The sequence below is a fragment of the Eurosta solidaginis genome, chromosome 5 (genome assembly GCF_040869045.1).
Source record: "Eurosta solidaginis isolate ZX-2024a chromosome 5, ASM4086904v1, whole genome shotgun sequence".
Taxonomy (NCBI): domain Eukaryota; kingdom Metazoa; phylum Arthropoda; class Insecta; order Diptera; family Tephritidae; genus Eurosta; species Eurosta solidaginis.
In genome coordinates this window covers 268,887,313-268,906,121 of record NC_090323.1, presented here as the reverse complement: position 1 = coordinate 268,906,121, position 18,809 = coordinate 268,887,313, and the positions used below count along the sequence as shown (strand labels likewise).

Genomic DNA, 18,809 nt, shown 5'->3' with positions numbered 1-18,809 from the left:
CGGACATGGCTCAGTCAAATATTTTTTCGATACTGATAATTTTGATATATGAAAGTCTATATCTATCTCGATTCCTTTATACCTGTACAACCAACCGTTATCCAATCCAACTTATAATACCCTGTTACAAGTACAGCTGGGTATAAAAAGGCAGGTCTACGAAAACAACACTTTATTCGGTTTTCAAATACCCCGAAAGGTGCCTTTCCCAACATATAAGGAGCATTCAACAATATCCTAGCAGCGGCAGTTGAAAGGGCTCTCACATTGGGGTTCTATCCGACTCTGGAATTCATCAGCAGATTGTTGAGATAGGGCCCTCCACAAGGAAGTGTTAGTCCTGGACGACCAAATCAAACAAGATTACTGTACTTCTAAAAGCGAGAGAACAGGAAGTTATGGGCTTGAACCGACTATACAGTAACCCCGAAACTCTGTGCGGCAAACTATGTAGTATTTAACCAGTATGACTAGTACGTTTGACTGCAGGGTACCAACACAAGCACATATCCACACAAATACATCCGAAAGCATACTCATACAAAAGCAATAAAAAGATAACAATCTGGTCTAATGCAGTTGCCAGAAAAAGTTCAACAGTCTGAGGCATAGCAACGTCAATAGCGGTGTAGCCGCCGGCAAAAAAATGAAATAATAGATAATCGTCCTGTCACTTGAAATACCCCACAACAAGCAACCAAGCATACAAAGCTTTTTTAACCACCTGTAAATACTACAATGAAGTATTTCTATATAATTTTTATTGTTGTTTTTGTTTTTTATTTGTTTGCGTGTGCGCTTTTCGATTTTCCAATTTTGAATTTTAAAATCACAGATCCCAGCACTTAGTCAAGCAAATAAATGTCTCGGTATATTCATAGAAAGGATGTTCTAACATTTACCCAGTCATTCAGTATGAAGCGTCTGTATATTTGTATGTTTACTTGCCTAACAGTATTTTCTCTATGGTGTATTTTTCGTATATGGAATTTTAGGCAAATCAAAAACAGACGAATTTGTTTTGGACATGTCATTCGCGTAATAGAGTGTACTCATGTGAATATAAAAGGAAATAAAAAAGGATATTCACGTGTGCTTTCAGGGATGTCGTATGGATATTCAAAATTCCACATACAGCGATGCTTAAAAGCATATGCCGTATGTGGATTAGGGTGCTTGTAATATCTTTTTTATAATATCCCCGGGCAAAGCAACATCAAAATATTTAGAAAGAAGGTTTTCAATTAGAAGAAAATTTTTCTAAGCTGGGTCGCCCTCGGCAGTGTTTGGCAAGCGCTCCGAGTGTATTTCTGCCATGAAAAGCTCTAAGTGAAAACTCATCTGCCTTGCAGATGCCGTTCGGAGTCGGCATAAAACATGTAGATCCCGTCCGGCCAATTTGTAGGGAAAATTAAGAGGAGCACCACGCAAATTGCAAGAGAAGCTCGGCCTTAGATCTCTTCGGAGGTTATCGCGCCTTACATTTATTTATTTATTTAATATCTTTAGATTACTAACATCTAACGCCCGTGTAGTGAAACAATTATTTTATTAAATCAGAGATAAGTCTGCCTTTTATATAAAACTTGATTCCATAGCAATACATAAGAAGTGGAGAACCATTTTAAAGAAGTGCATTTTAAATAATGAATGCTTGGCATTTTTCAGATGGGAGCAATCTATAGCTTTCAAAGCCTATGCTAATCTAGCCTTTTTAAGAATTCCGGTTTGCCTTTGAAAATGTAAGGTATCTGTTATACCTTGTATGCCTTAATTGAAGGTGAGTACTGACGGCTCCAAGGTATTTCGAACTGGATTTACTTCCTTATTTTCATCGTGCAGAATGTGGCTTTATTATTTAAAACATAAACCCTGTCTGGCTGGTTGAGCATTGTGGGATTTACAAAAAAAAAAAATTAAGTGGACAAGGCCACCTGGAACTGTGCGCTCGAAAAGCCATCGAGGAGGGCCACTGAACAGACCCACTTGAAGCAGCTGATTAACATTGCACCTACTCTTCCTGCGTGCAAATACTTTGTTGCATGCACCAAGAAAGCTAACTTCAGATGAGCACCGGAACCCAAATTTGAAGTGACCAGACAAACTTGACGCCGAATAAATTTCAACTTCGCTGTGACCCTAATTAGTTTTCGTAGTCCCTCCTCGGGAGCATTGATTGAGATATTTATAAGCTACTGTCCCATGGAAGTACACAGGTAATGCATGAAAATCCTAATGAATGATATCTGTCAAACTGTGAAAAGCCACTTCGTCAAAAATGCTCTAAATAATACGAACAGATTGGTTCAATTGCCTACATAATTAAAAAAGGAAGGACTCGTATATTTGTTCCAATCACTCTAACCTAACTTACCTAAATAAAACTATTTGCAGAAACAATCTCAAGATATAAATCTGGTATGCTCCGTTACTATCACCTTCTGGCGTCTGGCGTGAGTCTGGTTTGGACCTGTCTGCAGTGGGTCAGATTTTTAAGCCCATTTTTTTTTGGCGGCCGCCGTTGTGAGGTGGTACACTGAAAGAAATGGTGCTAGTAAAATCAACAAATCAGTTCTGTTTTTCTTGACTTAACGGAGATTCGGTGAAATTTATCGAATTATGGTTAATTCGACCGAGTTCTTTGTCAAGCGAACAAATTAGTTTAGTCATTTCAAGAGAAGAGAAATTGTCGCTCTTAAGTCAACAAAATTCTGTAAAATTGACAGATTCCTATTCAATCTAACTGATTTTTTTGTTAAAACAACTGAATTACCAGTGAGTAATTTCAACAGCGATCATCAGTCAATACATGAGCAAATTTCAAAGAGAATTTTACGCTCACTGCGCTCTCTACTTTGAACTTATGTACAGTGTTGCCAGGTTAGCCTTTTCGAGGCTATATTTAGCCTTTTTTTGCCTTTAGACTCGAAATTTTGGGTTTAGCTTCGTGACTTTTTTCTAGCCTTTTTTACTCCGAATGTATTTTTAATAATTTCTAAAATAAATTAATTTCAATAGTTCCTGTGAACACCTAATACCTAATAATACGAGTTCTCTACAAGGGTTTAATTCTTTTTCTGCTGGAAATTCGTTAAAAGTTTCAAAGCCAGATGTATTTTCTTACTTTGAAAAAGAGAAGTATAGTTATTCTTCAAGTCAAATAGCATTAATAGAGCTGCAGTGGCGAAAACTTTTAACTATACAATAGAAAAATGTACACTCCACCATGAAATTTTGGTCGGAAGTCCGGGAACATAAAAATGCATTAAACGAACCTCCTTTTTTAGAACTTGTCGAATTCATATTTAGTTTTTTAGTATTACCACTCAGTAACGCGGAGGTTGAAAGCATTTTTAGTGGCATGAAAATTCTGAAAACTAAATTGAGGAACAAACTAAAAATTAAAATGCTTAATGCGCTGCTTAATATTAGATGCTCGTTAAAACGCTTATCTAAATGTTGTAATGATTTTGAAATTACCGATGATCTCATATCTATGGTAAATAGCCAAACTTTATACGCAGACTTAAACTCTTCTGATTCTTCAGACGGGGAATATTTTATATAAATTATTAGTTTGTAATATTTTTTTTATGTATATACACATATGCAATCATTTAAAGTAATTCCATGTGCTAGTCAAGGAAAATGTGCCTGATATGTTTTGAAACAAGAAGTTATGTTTATAAGTTTTTATTTACAAATGTGTAAACTAAAATATAAAAAAAATTTAATGAATTAACCAAAAAAATTTCTGGCCTTTTTTTAGCTCCTTTTTTTAAAATTTAGCTTTTTCTAACCTTTTTTTTTTGCCAATCTAGCTTCTTTCTTTTCATCACCTGGCAACACTGCTTATGTATGTACATAAGTTATGTATGCACATATTTACGTATATATATGGCGGCCGCCGTGGTGTGACGGTAGCATGCTCCGCCTACCACACCGAAGACCCTGGGTTCACACCACGGAAAAAGCAACATAAACATTTTAGAAATAAGGTTTTTCCATTAGAAGAAAATTTTCCTAACCGGAGTAGCCCCTCGGCACTCTTCGGCAAGCACTCCGAGTGTATTTCTGCCATGAAAAGATCTCAGTGAAAACTCATCTCCCTTGCAAATGCCGCAACATAGGTACTTTCGTACAAAGCTGTCGCAACAACTTTTTTTGTTCATTTGACTACTAAAACGGTCAATTACGAATCAACGATTTGTTCGCAGTTGATTCAACATCTTGTTGCGATAGATAAAAATTGACAGAAATTTCAGTTGAATTGACCCGTATTTCGGTTCATTTTACCACTCTTTTTCTTTCACTGTAGGGTGCAATTTCCGGACAAAGCAACATCAGAAATTTAGAAACAGGTTTTTTCAACAAGAAAAAGTGTTTTCTAATGGCGTCGCCTGTATGAGCCGTCCCGCCCATTTATGTTAAAAATTAAAAGAGGCACGAAGCAAATTTCAAGAGAAGCTCGGCTCAAATCTTTTCAGAGCTATATCGCACCTTGTATTTTTTTGTGTGTTCTTGGATTTGCTCACCTTATTTACATGTTCTGAAAAAGATGTTTGAGAAATAACGTGAAAAAAAGAAATTGATAATTACATTTGAAAAACGTTTAAACTGTGAAACCGCTGTAGATTTTTGCATTCCAACACTTTTTGCCACTGTCTATTATTTGTGGTAAAATGTACCGCCAATCCACTTTCATAGAACGGTTTAGTATGGAGTGCCTTCACGTTCCCAAGATGGTCGGCCTTTTATCTTATGGTTATATTATTTGAACGTACCGAATTTTTCTCTGGAAAACGACCACCAAGACCAACAACGCTCCCCAAAACCTTCAGAGGGTGTCTTTATCATTAAAACAACAACAAATATGTTTCGCGTGCTATTATAATTCTATGATAGTTGGATGTTAATAAATATACACTCAACTTGTGCGAAGACTTCACCTGAACATTTTTGTCGAGAGCTGCCGAGGTGTATGCCCCTTTCCAGGCTTTCTGGAACATGAAACTAACTGTTACAGAAAGAAAATTGCACTTAAATTTTACATGTTATGGATTTATTGCACAAATCCGCATGCCCTAATGTGTGAATACCAGGGTGGGCCGAAAAAAATTATTTTGTTTCCTCTTCGTATACTGAGGACATTCTAAAAGACAGCCTATTAAAATTTCAGCTTTTATTTGAATTTTGAGAGGTGGTTAATCTCGACTTAAGTTTTTCTTACAGCTTACTTTTTTGGATGACCGCAACAATATTTTAACCATACCAAAATAAAAAAAAAATATTTTTTCCTCCACCCTAATGTATGCATACCTTATAACATAACTGATGCTGTGCATAAAGCTTACTTAGAATGCCAAAACGATTTCCGTTTATATAAATTCGCGAATTTCCCATTCCTTAGTGCTTCGCTTTCATTTCCTCAAATTATTATTTCATGATTATACTTGATTTCCTTTAGATTATGGCTGTTTTCTTGCGATATACTCAAATAAACTGGTAATTTCGCTTTAAGATATGCAACATTTCCGTTCTTGGTTTTGTTACACTTTTTTATGAGTTCTTGCTTTTCAAAGATGGAAAGCAGCAGCTGATTATTTATAAAAATCTAATTAAATGGGATATTATCGTTTCAACGCCGCCGGCATTCTGATTACCCCCTTAATTTGAGATAAATCAAAAACAGATTTTTATTAACTTCACAGACGCCTTTAAGGCGAATGATAATTTGAATTTACTTTAAATCTTCTTAAAGCCATGCGGAAATGCTTACTTAGTTAAGAATTGATAGAGCTTAATCTTGAGCAGCTTTAAAGCTCAAATTTCTCATCGACCTGAAAAAAATCATAAGTAAATATATTTAGTATTTAGTAAGAGCTCCATTAGTATCAGGAAAAAAATATTTTTAATTTTATTCCAGCAAAAATGTATCTCCATTTGCGCAGCATGCCCAATTTACAACAAAAATACTTAGTAAACACAGACTCATAATTGACAAAAACAAAACAAAAACATTCGCATTACATTCGTCCTCAACAACGAAATGAATTATTTAATAAATCTGATCAGCCATTGATCAACAAGGCGTGTAATTGGATTTTCACGTAATCGTTTAAACAGTTAAATAAATAAATTGCATACATACACACAGCACTTGCTCTACCAACAACCCCCTCCTCCCAGTTCAACTGTCGTCCCCCGAACTCGTACACTCCAACGATTTCAATGTGCAATATTTTTCCACTTTCCACTAATCCATGATGAGAGCAGCGTCAACAACAACAACAACCAAATACCCTACCAACAATAAACAAACAAACAAATTTTATAAACTCCAGTTAAATACGTCGATTAACCACAGCAACGTCAACACAGCTTTTATATGCTTCATGTAGTATTGGAACGCTGCTGGGGGAATGAGTTGCTGCATGTGCCACGCGCCGCATAAAAGCCTTCAGCATCAGAAGTTTTGTTTGCACGCTTCCGGTCATTGAATTTCTTTCCGCATCGCCCACACCAAAGACGCTGCTAGAACCACAAGTCACAAACACTAATAATTGGCACAACAGCTCATACACCCACAACACACACGGGCACACGCACACACTCACACCTTGCGGCGGCAGGCAATTGGCAGCGCATAACGGTATATACCCATGTTCAGCAAATTGAAATAATAAGCCAAGGCGGCGATAAGATTAATGATTATGGGCTCACTCGCTTGCTCGCCTGCTGCTGCTGCCTCGTTGCCCTTCCGCTCTTAACTCGGTATGTCACCCGCTGCTCATTGAATTCTCTGCTCATAGTTTTGTTGCTGTGAAAGTCTGTTTTTGATGGGAATTAATTATAAAGCATACAATTTGAGTTCACATTTACTTATTCAGTTTTTTGTTGTTGTTTTGTCGTTTTCTTAGCTTTTAAATTTTTTTTGTTGTGGCGAGTTTCTAGGCCGCTTATCCTCGAAAATTTTTCACGGGTAATGATTTTGTAATATATTTTTTTTGGTATATTCGCGTCTCTATTCATTTTAGAGCCTTGAGGGTCAAATGTAGCAAAATTGTGTTCTTTCTTCTGACTTTTTAATGAGTTTTTATAACTTTTCTGTGCATTTTTATATGAATAGTTTTTATTTCTTAGTAAATCTAAAAGCATTAAATCAGAAATTTTTGGCTTAAAGGTATTTTTAAACTTTTGTAATTGGTCGTCACACTAACAACTGGATGAAAAATCCCGAAATCTGTAGCTTTTGGCTTTCAACACTTAACAACTAAGGGGGTAAGGGTCCAGAATTTTCGATCAAGTCAGTCCCTGGTTCACTTATTCTATATGTCTATGCAGGTAAAAGGCCACCTACGTGTCAAATGTGAAGCGAATTGCATGATCAGTGCAATTTATTTCAAATAGAACCGCTCCACGTCCCGAAAAAAGTTTAGTACGTAACAAATTTCAGGAAATTCGCACATTAATAAATAAAATTTACTTTGTCAAATGGATCCCTTCACAGGAACACTCCTTAGATTGCGATAATGATATCCTGAAAAGTTTCACAAAATCGGCAGAGTGGTTTCAGAGCTCATAAGCTAAATACATATTTATACTCAGCTGAGCAGAGCTCACAGAGTATATTAATTTTGTTCGCATAACGGTAGCCCGTAAGGGCATAAACTAATCGAGATAGATATATACTTCTATTTATCAAAATGATCTGGGCGAAAAAATAAATTCATTTAGACATGTCCGTCCGTCCGTCTCTCCGTGAACACGATAACTTGACTAAATTTTGGGGTATCTGTATGAAATTTGGTATGTATATTCCTGGGTACTCGTCTCAGATCTCTATTTAAAATGTACGAAATCGGACTATAACCACGCCCACTTTTTCGATATCGGAAATTTCGGAAAACCGAAAAAGTGCGATAATTCATTACCAAAGACCGACAAAGCGATGAAACTTGGTAGGTGGGTTGACCTTATGACGCAGAATAGAAAATTACTAAAATTTTGGACAATGGGCGTGACACCGCCCACTTTTAAAAGAAGGTAGTTTAAAAGTTTTGCAAGCTGCAATTTGGCAGCTGAGTATGTAATATTCGGTTACACCCGAACTTAGCCTTCCTTACTTGTTTTTGTCAAAGATCGTCGATAAAAAAAACATTTCGATATTTTAGGAAAAAATGTTAATGAATTTTGTAACTGAAACTATGCAAACCATGATGCAACAAAGCCAGGCAAGTGGAGTCAGTAGTACAATGTAATCCAGTCATGAATTTTTAAGTAGAAGGGAGGGAAAATTCTTGGAACTATTTTACTACTTTTTTACTAGCTTAGTAATGTTATGTGCGGAAAAAACCAAATGCATATATCTTCGTATTGGAAAAGGGGACATGGAAGAAAAGACAAGAGAAAACAGAGAAAATAGGAGGGGAGTTATAGGAAATTTGAGGTAAATCCGAAAAGCAAAGAGAAAAAGAGGAAGATGGAGAGTGAGAGTGGAAGTAAAAGTAGAATAAGGGCAACGGTTTGAGACAAAATAGTTTTAAAAATATGGGTAACATTAAAAGCAATAGTGGGTGTTAGACGTGGATGAGAGCAAGAGCGGTAAGAGTAAGAGTAAAAACGAGAAGAATGAAGGGGATGTGGAAATTGAATGAACCGATCAAGGTTAACCAGAAAATGCATAGAGGAGAAAAAATAACCCCCAGCGGGTTAGGGAGTCAGAATACACCAGCGGTAGGTATACCTGTCGTAAGAGGCGACTAAAATACCAGATTCAAGGGGCTGTTTAGCGCAACCCTTTCACGTGAACAGCGCAATATATAGAGTCTCCAAACCCAATTACCAGCCTCACCTAACCGCGTCGAATCCTGTTTCACTAAAAGACAAGGCTCTGGCGAGCCCAAGCTCCTCATTGAAGTTGGGGGTGGGGATGGAGGGATGGCCTGAAGGTTTAATTTGGCCATATAAATCGTTCCCGAGATTGTCGGGCTATCACTTTAATGGTGCTGTGTTACCGGAGCGTACCGGATCTGTATCCAGCAAAGGACACTCCCAAAGCTTTCCGGGAGAAACCTTATCTCTACAACAACAACAACAACAGGAGAAAAAATAACAGTGAACAAGCAGGTGGATGGATATAGAAAGTCAGAACAATGTCTGTCAGGTATGATCATACATCTGAGAGCTTTTCATATTTATCTAAACGCTACCAGGGCTAGTCAGAGATCTTTAAAATAAAATTCTGATAAGCGAACGCTTTTTTGCCAACACGTAAATCTATAAGCTCGGATTTGTTGAAGCATCGTTGCTGTAAAACCTCCACCGCTATATATGTGATATTCTAAAAATCTGACATTCAGTTCCTCGACTAAAACTTTTCCATTTACCCCCTTTAAAAGGAGATAAAGTTTCCCACAAGAAGAAATACAGACCGCAAGCATTACTTTCATATCTGAAAGAGATTAATGTAGTATTTTGGATTCTTTCTAACCAAGTAAAAACTCACATTGATTTCCACTATACCACGGCGGCCGTCTGGCTATGGAAAAGTGTGGCAGTTATTGCTTCCTGATAACGTCTACTACTTCCACTTTGTGCCAAAATATGTTCTAATAAGTTAACCATGGTCCAGAAGAAAGCTTTACATCCAAATATAAACTTTTAGCGGTTAACTAACACAAAATTAATAGACTCACACCATTACCTCATATATTCATTTTTCTTAAACATTCAGAATATTATTAATGCGGCTTGAAGGACCAGGTGGTTCGAAAGGCAAGTAGCCAATGTTTTATGATGTTATTATTATTATTATTTTTATTTCAGTTGACTGCACATTATTTTATTTTGAATTTTAGAAGAACAAGGGTGATTTACACCTGTTGGACTGAATTTAGTCGGTGGCGAGCACTTGTGGCTCTGAGGGAAAAGATTCCTCATTTGTTAAGGGTGAGCACTTGAGCTGCAGTATTCTCTGCATGTTGAGCAACTTTATTTTGTTATGAAAAATCCCCCTTTGAAAAAAAAAAACTGAAACAATTTCGTCAGAATATTTCACTAGCCATCAGATTTACAACCGCTATCAATGGCTAAAGAAACAGAAGAAAGAAACATTTTCACAGTTTAAGTAAGGTTTTTTACCGCAGCGTGTCTCAAGAATCGAACCATGGATTCCGAAAAAAGACAAATGCTTCGCAGTCCTCCACAGAACCCATACCTAGTATGCTGTTGGTATAGCACTGAAACTAAATGTAGACAATTTCCTGCTAGACTTTACCACTTCCCTCACGCACTTTGCTCTGATTTTAGCTATCAAATAGTTGAGGTCCGGACGAATAACCACTTCTTCATTTTATAGCGCGCAATATTTATTGCTTATTAAGTACAAGTCATTTCCAGACGAAGACATCAACGAAATATAAGACGTTGTTTTTAATTTTTTTAGTTTCTCACAATCCCTTTTCAATAGCCAAATATGTATGCACGAACCTAACTCTATGTTAGCATAAACTTTTCATTAGCACTCGCTTCATCCCGATCAAAGGAAAGAGTTGGGCACAACTTGGGAAGTAATGGTGAAGAGCAGTCTGTTTTACTTGTAGCATCTTCTCATATACGCTGTCTGTCAGCGAGCTTCAAAAGTTTCAAACTATCCTAAGCTCAACTCAACAACCAACCAGCCCCATCAAGTCTCGCATTACACTGACCAAAAATGTTCAACAGAAATTTTATTGCCGCCTGCCACACACAGCCATAGATAAAATGTCCCTCGGTACTCACATAAAAAATGCAAATTGAGAAAATTTTATAAAGCTAAAATGAATTTATTAGAGAGGGCACGATGGCACATAAGCGGCAGCAGGAAAGGCTCGTTGTTGCAATAATAACAGCTCAAACAACCACAAGAACAAGTAAAGGTGTCTAAGTTCGGGTGTAACCGAACATTATATACTCGACGTGAGCTTCAATTGCACATTTCATTTCATATGAATTACTTTTCTACATAACACGTGGCACCGCCCGTTTAAAAGAAAAATGTCTGCCCATTTCCTCTTACAATAAAACTTGATAAGTGAAATATCATTGATGCAAAACTATTTTTTGCTAAATTATAGCTAATTATTCTAGTCGACGACTCTTTTAAACTTGTTTTAACCGATCCCGTCCATTTTTACTAGAAATATTTTCTGCTATAAGAAAAATATGTGTACCTACACAATTTTATAACTATCCGTTAATTTTTCTTCGAGTTATGGCTCCCGAAACATAGGAAATTGCTTAGTCATAAAAGGGGCGGTGCTACACCCATTTTCAAATATTTTAGTGTTTTCCAATTTAATGTTATAACTCAATTTAGAAATTAAAATTCTATTGATACAAAGCTCTTTTTTGCTAAGATATAGCTTATTTTATTCGTCCACGACCTTTTAAATATCTTTTATATAAAAGTGGGCGTGGTCCTTAACCGATTTCGTTAACTTTTCTTCAAAGCATACTTTATTGTAAAGGCAACCTCTCTGCGGAATTTTGTTACGATAAGTTTCACGATTTTTGATTTATAATTAATAATATTTGTAAAATTTATTTTATCACAAGTGGGCGGTGCCACGCCCATTTTAAACAATTTTTTTAAATTTTTATCAAAAGTCCCATCATCAGTCCACACGTCAAATTTCAACATTGTATGTGTATTGTTTCTAAATAATCAGGTTTTTGTGTTTTCCAAAATGTTATATATATAAAAGGTTTCAATACAAATCTTTTCTGGATCCAGATAACCCCGTGTACTAAATTTGGTGAAGATATCTCAATATTTACTCAAGTTATCGTGTTAACAGATAGACGACAGACGGACGGACATGGCTCAATCAAATTTTTTTTCGATGATGATTTTGATATATGGAAGTCTATATCTATCTCGATTCCTTTATACCTGTACAACCAAACGTTATCCAATCAAAGTTAATATACTCTGTGTGCAAAGCACGCTGAGTATAAAAAAACAGCAACATTAGTTTGAAAGAGTAACTGAAAGCATATTTAAAGGGGCAACGGGTGGTTGACGACTGTCGCCTGTCGGCTGTTTCAAGTGTTGTTGCTTGCACGCGTCGACAGTGGCCAAGCAAAACTTTTTCGACAAACTTGCCTGATCCAAAATATTGTTTAGGCTTCCTCCCCCTTCTCGAGCAACAACGAGCGTTAAATTATGTACTTAATGCATGAGTTTCGAGTGCGATTTGTTGTTCCTTGTTGTTTTTGTATTTCATAACATTACATTGTTGTTGGTTATGTTGTTGTTATACTTAAATTTGTTTCTGCTATTGTTGTTCTGATGTGCTCAGCATACGAAATCTTAATCGCCTGCATGTGACATGCGACGAGAGAAAAGGCGGCAACCTTGCAGTTAGAGAACTGTTTTTGAGTTATTGCTAACGGTAAAAAGTATGAGCCTGTACTTATCTCTAACAATCCACTAGTAAAGTTGTATGTGTGTAGGTGTGGTGACTAGTCGTATGTTCAGATGAGTGACGCTGCAATTCGTCTAGTGGCTAATGTCTTTTAGGGCTGACCTCGTTTACATGAAAACTTTTGTTATCAGATTCCATATTCACTAAGCACTAACTTGTTTAAAATTAAACAGTGCACTGGTTGTTGGTGCTGGCTGTCCGCATGAACAATTTGAAATTCGGCTACATTAGATAAATATAGTTTAGATAGATGCATTGTTAGCAAAAATCTCCCACTCCGAAAGGTGGGGTATCTTCCCGTCGTCGCTCCTTCTAATGTGCTTGCTGGACACTAGAGGAAAAATAATGGCGATCCGTCTGAAGCAATGCCTCATGCAAGCTGTACAGGGTAGGAAAGCAAGAATTCCGAAGACGACACTTGACAATAGATTGAATAGCCGAAGCGATAGACACAGTCAAGTAAGTCGTAAGTAAGAGCCTACCGTCATTTACGTATATACATTTGTGATAATTTTAGACTCTCCTGTAAGAGCTGTGTAGCACAACCTTTTCGTCGTTCAATAGTTCCCGCGCTGTTTTGGCCTAGTTTTTTAGGACTATTTTTCGGAATGTAGCGCTTTAACATCCAGCAAAGTACCACCAACATCGATAAAACTCCCTTAAAACTTCGGGAAGTCTCCTGATCAGTATAGGGAGAAGAATAAGCGTACCACCAAGCAAGAACAACAATTTTGCATGTCACGTAGGACGTCTTACCTCTGCCATATGAGATGCCACACTTGGGTAAATAGAGCGCCCTTTCAAGTTACAGCAATATCTTCTAGGTATCGTTCCAAACGACACACGGTAACAAAACATGCGTGCGCGGAGGAGTCCAGGCTTCGGCACTAGAGCCCTATATCTGGAATGTTATATACGACATTATTCTTTGACCTTCTCGAAAAAATCTTATTCCGATTCGCTTTTAATTTGGTACATATTTGGATTTTTGCCTAAAATAACTGTGGCGATCCTTTTTTACGGAGATAGGAGAACGGAGATGTGTAGGCATAGATTGAGAGAAAGGTATAAAGAGCATAAGACTTGGAAAAAGTAGGGAAGAGTAGGAAAAGGAAGAGGAGAGGAAGAGAGGAAAGAGTAGAGAAAGAGAGAGAGAAACTATTAAACTTATCAACATTTTTTTGGAACTATATAGATAAATCAAAGTCCGGACGTGACTATATTTAGACTAGATCAGTATACATTAGAATGGATCGATTTATTAACCGATATCGCGCCATCGATTTTTCGATAGGATTTGGGCTCAGGAAAAAAAGTTCCACTACGCATACCCAAAAAAATAATTTTCGAGCCTGCAAAAAAAATAGGAAAAAATATTTTTTTTTTCAAAAAACTGTTATCGCCAATGTTTTTACAACAGTTTTTTGAAAAAAAAAATTTTTTTTGGATTTTGGGGAGTGTTTTGGTCGAAAAATTGACCCTTTCGCCATTTTTTTTTTTTCGCAGGCTCAAAAATTATTTTTTTTGGGTATACGTAGTGGAACTTTTTTCCTGAGCCCAAATCCCATCGAAAAATCGATGGTGCGATATCGGTTAACTTTCGTTCAAAAAAATCGACCCAGGTTAGTATACATACCTATTTATTTAAAAAATTTGTATTTGTGGAGCAATTTTCTTAAAATTTTATACCTATGTACTTACCTCATTACCTTATATTTGATACCTTTTTCAAGGAAACCGACTTTGGACCGAGCTTTAAGAAAAACTTTGTATCTGGCGCGATGTGCTTGTTGTAAATGAAGAAGGAAAGAGAGCAGGAGAAGGAGAAGTAAAAGTAGAGAGCGAGGAAGAGGCATAAGCGGAGCGGGAGAGGGAAGGAAAGAGAAGAGGAAACTTAAAAATACAGACTTCTTGAAACTCTTTTTTAATAGGCAGGTAAATCAACGTCTGCCGGGTGAGAAATTTGCCTTATGAAACCCTTTCTTCTGGGAAGTATTCCAGCTATGATCATTATATGGTTAGTGAGGAACATGGAAGGGAGTCCGGAGAAAAGCGAAGGAAAATTTAGGGGCATAAAGAAAGAGGGTGTATATGGAGCACAAGAAGTGGGAGAGAGACGGTGCAAGTGAAAAATTTGATGAAGAAATGTTTTGAAATTCTTCTAAAATTGGGCATTAAAGCCAAGGCTCAAGCAAGATAACGTCGGCAGGGCCTGCTACTAAATTAAAATTTAAGCCTTTTACTAACTAAGTTTAAAATGGCCTTCATTTCTTTTTCTTTTTTAGGTGAAAATATGGTTTCAAAATCGTCGCATGAAGTGGCGCAATTCCAAAGAGCGCGAGCTATTAGCCAGTGGTGGCTCACGCGATCAGACTTTACCAAATAAGAACAACCCCAACCCAGATTTATCTGATGCAAAATGTGATCGCCCTATTTCACCACTATCGCCAACACCACCATCACCACCAACACACAGTATTTCACCACAACCGAAAGAAGAGCGCAGCAATACCGACACACCCACAAATAACAACGGCACAGCTACACCAAAATCCATACTATCTCCGTCTTCCACAACCTCCGCATCTGCAGCACTACAATCACCACCACTAATGCATCACATTCCGAGTAGTGTAGCTGCTGCGGCTGCAGCTGCAGCTGTCGCCTTTAGTTCTGCGTCGAGTATGCAAATGAGTTCACCGCCACCACTGCTGACCGTTGCAGCCAAATTGAGTGCCAATCTGAATGATCAATCATCGAACGCCTCCTCATCCGCAGCATCATCACCGCCCCATGCAGGCAGTGGTATTGTTTTTGGTGGCAGTGGTAGCTCGATGGTCAATGTTGGTATGCCGCCTTTATCGAGTGCCGAGTTTCAAGCAAAAATCAATGCGGAAATGCAAAAACATTTTGCAGCAGCCGATCTGAAATTCAAGTTGGAATCAACCATCAATGAAGCAAAGCAGAGACGCATCAACATATTGAATTTGACGGGCGCTGTTGGTGGTGGTGAGCAACATTCATTGCAGCTGCATTCATCGCATCCCGGCGGAATTTTTATGAGTGAAGCGTTGAGTCCACATTTGCAAGCCTCTCACAACCAACATCAACAGCCGTCACCCGGACCGACGACGGCTCACTCGCATATCTCACATCCGAATGGAATGCAAACATTTCAAAATCCAGAATTCATGAAAATGTACTACGACGACTACGATGATTCAAATTCAGATAGTGATGAAGAGATCAGTGTAACGTGACCGCATTAAAAATGGCCAACTTGAAATCAAAAAAAAAAAAAGTATTAAAACAAATAGTTTTAGCATTTGTATATAAGAATTTATGAAAAGTTTAAATTTTCGCTAAATTGTAAATTATTTGTCATAATTATAATAATGATGTATGACTTGAGCCGAATAATTAATTAAATTATAAAAAATTGTTTAGTTTTTAACGCCAAATGTAAGTTAATGACGTCAAAATTGTTTCTAATTAAATATCCTTTCGAATTTAAAATCCAAATAAACTTAATATTAAATCAAATAAATCTTTTTTCACAGTGCAAAGAAAGAAGAGAAAATATTTACGTAAAAAAAGGTAAGAATTTGGTTTTATCTCTACATGGCATAAAATAAAAAAAAAACAAGTAAGGAAGGCTAAGTTCAAAGCAAGACAAAATAAGGGAAAACCACCATTTAGGAAAATGAACCTAGGTTAACCCGTGAATGTGTTTGTATGACATTGGTATTAAATGGAAGATATTAAAGAGTAGTTTAAAAGGGAGTGGATCATAGTTCTATAGGTGGACGCCATTACTGGATATCGCCATAAAGGTGGACCAGGGGTGACTCTAGAATGTGTTTGTACGTTATGGGTATCAAATTAAAGGTATTAGTGAGGGTTTTAAAAGGGAGTGGCCCTTAGTTTTATATGTGAAGGCGTTTTCGAGATATCGACCAAAACCTGGACCAGGGTGACCCAGAACATAATCTGTTGGGTACCGCTAATTTATTTATATATGTAATACCACGATACTGTTCCTGCCAAGATTCTAAAGGCTTTTGATTTCGCCCTGCATAACTTTTTCATTTTCTTCTACTTAATATGGTAGGTGTCACACCCATTTTACAAAGTTTTTTCTAAAGTTATATTTTGCGTCAATAGACCAATACAATTACCATGTTTCATCCCTTTTTCATATTTGATATACAATTATGGAATTTTTTTAATTTTTCGAAAATTTCGATATTGAAAAAGTGGGCGTGGTCATAGTCCGATTTCTCCCATTTTTTATACTAAGATAAAGTGAGTTCAGATAAGTACGTGAACTAAGTTTAGTAAAGATATATCGATTTTTGCTTAAGGTATCATGTTAACGAACAAGCGGAAGGACAGACGGTCGACTGTGTATGAAAACTGGGCGTGGCTTCAACCGATTTTACCCATTTTCACAGGAAACAGTTATCGTCATAGGATCTATGCCTCTACTAAATTTCACAAGGATTGGTAAATTTTTGTTCGACTTATGGCATTAAAAGTATTCTAGACGAATTAAATGAAAAAGGGCGGAGCCACGCCCATTTTGAAAATTTCTTTTATTTTTTTATATTTTGTTGCACCATGTCATTACTGGAGTTGAATGGTGACATAATTTACTTATATACTGTAAAGATATCAAATTTTTTGTTAAAATTGTACTTTAAAAATTTTTTTTTTAAAGTGGGCGTGTTCGTCATCCGATTTTGCTAATTTTTATTTCACACACAAATAGTAATAGGAGTAACGCTTCTGCCAAATTTCATCTTGATATCTTCAACGACTGCCAAATTACAGCTTGCAAAACTTTTAAGTTACCTTATTTTAAAAGTGGGCGGTGCCACGCCCATTGTCCAAAATTTTACTAATTTTCTATTCTGCGTCATAAGGCCAATCCACCTACAAAGTTTCATCGCTTTATTCGTCTTTGGTAATGAATTATCGCACTTTTTGGATTTTTCGAAATTTTCGATATCGAAAAAGTGGGCGGGGTTGCAGTCCGACTTCGTTCATTTTAAATAGCGATCTGAAATGAGCGCCCAGGAACCCACGTACCAAATTTCATCAAGATATCTCAAAATTTACTCAAGTTATCGTGTTTACGGACAGACGGACATGGCTAAATGAATTTCTTTTTTCGCCCAGATCATTTTGATTCTATATCAATCTCGATTATTTTATGCCGTTACGGATTGCCGTTATGCGAACAAAGTTAATATACTCTGTGAGCTCTGCTCAGCTGAGTATAAAAATGATAAAAGGGGCGTTATTAAACCCCCGTTTTTGTCTGTCTGTCTGTTTATCTATCAGTCTGAATGTTTGTACTCACATCCCCGAAAAATCACTGCGTAGATTGTATTGAGCTTTTAGCGAGGTCTAACTACAGTTAAGGATGCATTTCAAACCTCCAGGCGGTATCTTTCGAATATGTTTGAACAATATGGATACCAAATTAAAGCTGCTGATGAAGGTGCTAATTTTTTGAAAGATCTCAACCGTTTTCGAGATATAGGATATGTTGATCGGGTGCACGCCTTAAAGCTTTTTTTCGATAAAGATATCAAAAGAAAGTTATTTACGGGAAAGGATAATTTTTATTTCAATATCTTACTGTTTTTATAAAATATTTGCATAAATGTGGACCAGGGATATCCCCATAAAGGGTTTTTATAATACAGGCGTCAAACGGAATTGAGAGCACCAGATTTTTCAAATGTTTGTATTTAGTGGGTGCAATATCTTAATTTTCGAGGTATATTTCACACCGTTGAGTGCTTGGATCACCAATGGGGGCTAACGTCATCAACATAATTCTGAAAATCGTATTTTGCGGCCAATTTCGTTCACATTTCGACATATTAAATATTATAGCCGACCGATGTCAGCATACTAAAGATATTCGTGTCGGAAGAAAAATTGCTTGAAGAGTTATCTGTTGTTAAAAATTAAACTATAAGTGAGACCACCATGTTATTACCTCGAAAGTGGGTCCGATATTATTATTAATTAATATTAGCCCGCAACCTACTGCGTCCTTTATTTGGATCAATGTCAAAAAGATAACTTGCCATTTTGACAGTGGACCTTAGAATGGCAATGCTTGAAAAATTGTAATAGACGCAAAAATTATTTAGGGCTATGCAGATTTGATAACTGGTATATGTTCAAATACTACCAAACAATTTTTCTACTCAGCTGAAATGTCAGGAGTTTCCCATGAGGGTACGCACAAACAACGGTATGTTGTTTGTCCACCAGTGGTGCCAGAACTTTTTCAGAAAAAGGCTAGATTGACAAAAATAA

At 36.8% G+C, this 18,809-nt stretch overlaps 1 protein-coding gene across 1 annotated transcript in view; it reads left to right on the top strand.

Annotated features, from left to right (window-relative positions):
- The window catches only part of Dbx, a 73,694-nt gene extending 57,864 nt beyond the window's left edge, over nt 1-15,830 (top strand). The window contains exon 5 of the mRNA XM_067786705.1: nt 14,756-15,830. Coding sequence (XP_067642806.1) covers nt 14,756-15,730 — 975 coding nt within the window. The 3' untranslated portion in view covers nt 15,731-15,830. The remainder of the gene's footprint in view (nt 1-14,755) is intronic.
- Nucleotides 15,831-18,809: the final 2,979 nt, after the last annotated feature.